Genomic DNA, 6,435 nt, shown 5'->3' with positions numbered 1-6,435 from the left:
CACATTATTTGTCTCCTTTTTATTGTGGCAGTCATTCTTTGGCATATTGAGGTTCTGACATATATAATAGTTGTTTGTCTTCAAGGAAAAAGCCTGTGGATGAATTAAACTTTATCCTAAACTTGGTTTATCACAAAGCACATTTGACCTTCTTTCTCGTAGGATGAGAATAGGCTCCATCACATCCTGCAAAGAGGGGAGGGGGGAGCTCAGTTCACAAGATTATTCTAGTATAGCCGTGTCCCCAGGCAAAGGATTCCTGATGCATTTCACCGAAGATCTCCCCTGACTTCAAGTAAACCCAAGTATAAAAACTAAATTTAAACTAAAGAAAACATATTCTAAAGAGTGGATGCTAGTCAAGTGATTGTTTTCTATAAATGTGTCATCTATGGTGTACTTCCTCACAGTTCTGTGGGCTTGTTCCCCACCCCCCTCCTCCCCTCCCCGCTCCCCCCAGCGATTTTATTTCTGCAGAGACCAGGAGCCCTGGGAACTCCTTCTGTCCATGACACGGTGAGACCCTGACATATCCTTCAGGGACCCAGCTACTAGGCTTGCTTCATGTGGGAGCAAAACAAATACCACTTTTGATCACATGCTGGAAATAATCTGTCTTTCCTCCCAAGAGCCACCAGGGTAACAGCCCCTTTTCCAGAAAGGATGACTTCAGTGTCTTCCATTTATTTATGTTTAAAAATTTTCAACTCAGATCGAAAACCCTGCAGAAGTTTTCATTACCTAGATCAGCATTTCCAGGAGCTTTCCAAAAAATTTTTTTGATATGCAAATTTGGATCTTGTGTTGCTTACATGATTCCATAATGAAAATCATTTGGAGAATTTTGATATAAGCACAGGTAATTACTTTCTTTACCACAGGAGTTCTCAGAGTCGTTACTATGCTAATATGCATTAAGGGATGCTATTATGCTTCCTCTTCACGCCAGCCTAGGAGGTGACCGCAGGGGCATGGAGGGTGGGGTTGTCCAACCCTGCAGAGCCCTGGAGCACTCACCGGGACCACCTGCAGCCCCCGTTCTGTTCCCTGGGGACCTAGGGGGCGCACTGGCGTGCCCGACTCCAGACCCAGTGATGTGGGTTCTGGGCCTGGATCTGAAAGGGAAACAGCAACGTAAGCACTTGGAGAAAGGCCCCAGCCCCACCGCCTCTGGGCTGTGCCTCCTGGCCCTCGTCCCCCACAGACCTCCTCACACAACTCCGGGGTGACCCAGGCTCGGTGCCCCATTGCATGGAAGAACTCCACCTTCAGCTTCAGGAACTCCTTGTAGAGGTCTGGCCAGTGCTCCCTGCCCAGCAGGAACTGGAAGATGCTCCGTTTGGATGTGGGGTTGTCCTCCTCCATGTCGGAGGCAATGTAGCTGCCATGGGAAAAGCAAGGAAGCTTGGCAGGCCCCAGTGCCCACAGCCAGCCTCAGGCAGCACAGTGGGGAGAGTCTGCGGAGGCCACACCGGAGGACCCGGTGCCTGGGTCGGTCTATCCAGGAGGGAGGGTCCGGGAAGCCCTCTCTGCAGGGCGCCTGGGTCCAGAGGGACAGCAGGACTATCCTCAACACTAAGCCTACAGGACCCATGCTGTGCCTGGCCCGAGTCAAGGTTCTGGCTGTCTGCCATTTCCCTGTGGCCTCCTCTCTTGGGTCACGCAGTCTCTGAGCAGCCAGTGGTGTTTCCTGACTCTTCTTTATCGCAGGACCTTGCTCATCGCCTTCCTCTCCCCCAAGAACGTCTGACCCCTGAAGACCTTTTGTCTGCTCTGTGGCCAAGAGGGACTACCAGTGGGGACTCTCTGGCTCATAGCATGGCCACGCACCCAGGTGGGCTGGTGAGGCTGTGGGAATGGGGGGTTTGGGCAGAACTGAGAACAGGCCCCCAGGGAGGCACTCACAGGGCCAGGAAGAAGTGGATCCTGTTGTAGAGGTGTCCAGGCAGCCCGACACGGCCAAAATATTCCACCACCATGGAAAGCAGGTACTGTGTGGAGTAGGAGGCAGGTGAGGGGTGAATAGAAGGGTGAGAGTGTCCTGCACAGGCCATGGGTCCTGCCCCATCCAACGGCCATAGTGGGAAACCCTCAGCAGAGGTGGAGGAGGGAGGCTGTGCTGAGGCCCTTTGGCATGTGGAGGGGAGCTGACGGGAAGGCCAGCAGAAGATTCCAGTGGGCAGGGCAGGCCACGGGCAGTGTGTCCTTTCCTTCTCTGGCACTGAGAGCAGGTCTCTCCAGGTCTTCTCCTGCCTGGGCAGAAATCTGGCTCTCTGTTCTTGCCCTCATGGAGTGGGGACTCTGTAGACCCCTCGGTCCCTCATCATTATGCAGCAGATACCTTATCAGACACTTTGAGGAAAATGTCAGCTTCCAAGAAGCTCTGGATAACAGGATCCTCTGCAAAGGAAGGGAAAGTGATGAGGGCCTTGGGGCAACCCTTCTGGGAGATGTGAGTGAAGGGCTGTGGGACAACCCAGAGGGAAGGAGGAAAACCGGAGCCTCTCCAAGTTCCTTTGTCTCATGGAAGTGGAGGCAGCCTCCTTTCTTCCAGGAGGCTTACGAGCCTTAACATTAGTAATAGCTGCTATTCCTTCCACTGGCACCTGTATTGTGAGTTTCAAATGTGGGGCATGGAGTTTGCTATTATAATTTAATCTTCCATGTGATGGCAGGGGGCACTTTTTTTTTTTTTTTTATCACAGAGATGTGACCCGGCTCTCAAAGCTTAACAAATTTGCCTCAAGCCAGAAGCTTGCATATGGCCATGGGTCTCTGTGACACCACATCCTTGTCACTTTATCATGCTCTGACTGTCCAGAGTTTCCCTGCCCCACCTGATTAACTGAGCACCCTGAGCCTGTGGTGGTGAGTTTGCAGCCTCCCCAACCTCCAACCCGAGGCACTAGGCACCTGCCCCTTCTCTCCTGGATCTGCTTGCTTCCGGAAGATAATGATATGGCTTCCCCTGCTCCCAGAAGGCTTGTTGGGGATTAGAGGTGTCCCCTGGAGGCCCCATTTTCCAGTGAAGACCTGAGAATGTCCAGTGCTGCGTATCCCTCATTCCTTGCCTGGGACAATGACATTTGCACAGTGGGGATGGAGGAGTCATGGATCATTTCGTGCTCCTTGACCTCTCTCCAGTCAGTCTGGATTTCTTCAGTAGAACGTTCTGTGATGATGACAATGTTCTATATCTGTATTGTTCAATATGGTAGCCATTAGGCATGGGTGGCTACCACACTCTTGAAATGTGGCTCATGAGATCAAGAAACTGAATTTTAAAAGCTTATTGAATTCACTTAAAATGACATTTAAATAGCTCCATGTGGCTAATGAATGCTGTATTGGACAATGTGATCTCAGTGTTGTCCCTAAATATGTGACACTCAGTCCTGCCTCTGGTCCTGATGCCACCTTCTCAGACAGACCTTCCCTGAGTACTCCATTTCATAAAGCTCCCCTATCCTTGCTCAGGCCCCATCTCCAGGCATCATTGCCTTTGAAAAAATTTATGTCTTCGCGTTTGTCATTGGCTGAGAGCAGCCTATTTCTGTATGAGGTTGTTTTTTGTCTCCCCGACCTTGAACACAAAGGCAGCAAGATCTAGGTTGCCTTTTCATCACTGATCTCTGAACTCTTACTTGCAGGGAATACATGACTCTATCTCAGTGGGTAGAGGAGGGACCCCTTGGTTGGTTGTGAAATGTCTTGACAGTTGATGACTCCCTAGTGTGACCCTTCATCCTCTCTCTCCAAGAACTTGTCTCAGAGAGGAAGAACCTGCCAACTCCACAGAAGAAGCAGGGTCGCTCTGTGTCCACACCACCTGGACACCTTAGAGCTTAGCACCTGGGGGAGGTTTGAGCATGATCCCAGAGCCACTGCCTCCCACACGATTTTCAGCTCAGCAGGGCCCTGAACACTCTGTCAGCCCAGAGCACACACCCAGAAGTCGGTAGAATGCTTCTTGGTCTTCAGGACGGTAACTGGGTCTTCTCCTCTTGTTCATCCTGAGTTTTGTCCCCTCAACATGATTGACAGTCCATATGTTCTTCTGCCCCCTCTTCTTCCAGGACTTCAGCTCAGAGAGAGCTTCAGAGGTGGTGGAATTGGAGGCCGGGGCACTTCTCTCCTGGGTCCCTGCGGGAACAACAGACTCGGTCACTCGGAGTGTGTGGATGTGACCCACCTGAGAGGTGGAATCCTTTCCTTGCAGCTCATTCTGAAGACTGGACGAGTCTTGTGAAGATAAGATAACAAGTGAGTTACTCGGCATTAGCTGACACTTGGTGCAGGGAAGCTGAGGGATGCCTAGGGACACATACCTGCCTTCACATCCGTCCATCTCCTCTTCTTCTGGCCTCTCATTGTCCTGGCTCTCTGCTCAGGGACAACCTCTGAAGATGCAGAACTGGAGGCCAGAGGGCTCCTATTCTGTGGAGCTGCAGGGAGAAAGGAAGGATCCTGCGTCATCATAGGGGGCCCACCTGGGAAATGCTAGGCCCTTCCTTGCCCACTCACCTTGAGAATTTTGCATGTGACATCTGAAGGGATAAGAGAATGACCATCACCCCTTCGCCCTTGTCTATAAAGGAGGGTAGGAATTGAGCTATTATTTCCCTTTCTTTGCCAGGCAAAATCACTCTCCTGTGCCTCTTTCCATGGATCATTCTGCCTGGGGGATACCTCTATAGAGACAGATGTGAAGTTCTCTAGTCCTAGCTGTCTTTAACAGGTATAAAAGTGAACATGATAGTGATCTCCCTGTCTCACCCTGAACACCCTTTCTCCTGCCCATGCAGATCCAAACACATGAGAGTAGAGAGGAGGAAGGAGAGAGGAGCTATGGTCTTCTATCAGTTTCATTCGTTCAGAAATCAGGGTTAGAGGCCAGACGACCACGCACACCTGCCTTCCCTTCCATGCACACCCTTTTCTTCTGACTCTTCTTTGCTGCGTCCTGTTGGCTCGGAGCAGTCTCTGAGGCAGCCGATGTGGAGCCCAGAGGGGTCCTGTCTTCTCTGCATACAAAAAGAGGGAAGGGATCAACCTGATTCTGACTGGCCATTTCTGTTTGCTTAACCTGCTCCTTGTGAAACCTGATAATAATTAGAATGGTAAAAATAGCTAACAGTTATTGATTGCTTGTTGAACTTCCAATATTGATCAATAATACATAGAGAATGACCTCATTCAATCCTTATAATGATCTGTAAGGTGAGATGTATAGCTTACCTGATTTACAGATGAGAAAATGGTGACTTAACTTGTCTAGGATGTGTTCCTTGACCATGGCTAGAGCACTTTGGATTTGGGATTAGAACCTGTGGTCTGACCAGTGCTCAAGGGAAGAATGGCCAGGGGCAGTGATAGTTGAGTCTCAGTTACCTTTCCATGAGGGCCAAGCTGGATGGTCTTACACACCAGTCTAGTACAGGAACGAGCAACACTCACCCAGAACACACGTCCTGGCTCTCTCAGGATCTAGGCCCCTCACACTTACTCAGAGCACAGCCTCAGAACAGTGTGAGAACACTGACTGTAGCCAGGTGTTTGAGATCAAATGGCTTCTAAGATTCCAGAGCCCTTGCCCCAAGTCACTGATGACATCACACTATTCCACTAGGAGCTGCTCTTTGCTCTATAAAAGGTGCTCGAGGAAAAGGCGATGGGCCTCAAGGGGAGGGGAGTTAGTATCCAAGCCAGAGGACTGGACTCAACCTCCTCTTATCCCAACATTCTCTCTGCTTTGAAACTCATCTTGTGTTTAATCAAATCGATTAATGATTCCCGATGAAAGCAATGCATCCACATATTAAAAACTGAGAAAGCACAAACTTGAAAGCTGATTAGTTCCTCATCCATAATAAAAGTAATTCACGTAGTCACACATCATTTTGAACATCTTTTTCACATGTATTTGCCATCTGTATATCCTCTGGTGAAACTGAATTGTTTCCTTCTTTACTATTGCATTTTGAGAGCTTTTTATGTATTCTGGATACAAGTCCTTTGTAAGACCCATGGTTTGCAAATATAGTAAAACCTTGGTTTGTGAGCATGATTCATTCTGGAAACATACTTGTAATCCAAAGCACTTGCATATCAAAGTGAATTTCCCCATAAGAAATAATGGAAACTCAGATGATTCGTTCTAGCACTCAAAAATATTCATATAAAAATGATTACATACTGTAATATAATACAAAATAAGAAAGAAAGTACAAAATATAAAGAAAAATAAATTAACCTGCACTCATCTTTGAAAACCTTTGAAAACTTTCGTGGCTGGGAGACAAGAGAGAGGAGGGTTATTGTGTTGGACGACTTTCACTATCACTAACAGAATCATTACTACCTATTGACTCAATGGAATCTTTTTCTTTTTGTGCAACTTTAACAAGGAACCTATCTAATGGCCTAGAATGAAGC

At 48.5% G+C, this 6,435-nt stretch overlaps 1 protein-coding gene across 2 annotated transcripts; it reads right to left on the bottom strand.

Annotated features, from left to right (window-relative positions):
• LOC132692369 (putative speedy protein E7) lies at positions 1–6,164 on the bottom strand. Of its 2 annotated transcripts, none has more exons than XM_060654783.3 (9): positions 5,392–6,164; positions 4,912–5,024; positions 4,329–4,445; positions 3,949–4,143; positions 2,342–2,400; positions 1,906–1,991; positions 1,207–1,381; positions 1,018–1,115; positions 1–186 (listed from the first exon to the last, which is right to left on the bottom strand). In XM_060654783.3, the coding sequence occupies exons 1-8, from the start codon at positions 5,397–5,399 to the stop codon at positions 1,056–1,058; spliced, it is 813 nt and encodes a 270-aa protein (XP_060510766.1). In that variant the 5' UTR covers positions 5,400–6,164; the 3' UTR covers positions 1–186; positions 1,018–1,055. The 2 variants fall into 2 exon arrangements, with proteins under 2 accessions (XP_060510766.1, XP_078300860.1); XM_078444734.2 differs by having other exon boundaries at positions 5,458–6,163.
• Positions 6,165–6,435: the final 271 nt, after the last annotated feature.

This window comes from Panthera onca, chromosome A3, assembly GCF_046562875.1.
Source record: "Panthera onca isolate mPanOnc1 chromosome A3, mPanOnc1 haplotype 2, whole genome shotgun sequence".
Lineage (NCBI taxonomy): Eukaryota > Metazoa > Chordata > Mammalia > Carnivora > Felidae > Panthera > Panthera onca.
This window is presented reverse-complemented; position numbering and strand designations above follow the sequence as displayed.

Bases quoted from the DNA above. Each gene is read 5' to 3' on its own strand.
- LOC132692369 (XM_060654783.3), bottom strand. The intron at 1,382-1,905 runs GTGAGTGCCTCC...TTCCCATGGCAG, and splicing joins ATCCACTTCTTCCTGGCCCT to CTACATTGCCTCCGACATGG. The intron at 1,116-1,206 runs GTCTGTGGGGGA...TTTCCCTTTCAG, and splicing joins CCCCGGAGTTGTGTGAGGAG to ATCCAGGCCCAGAACCCACA.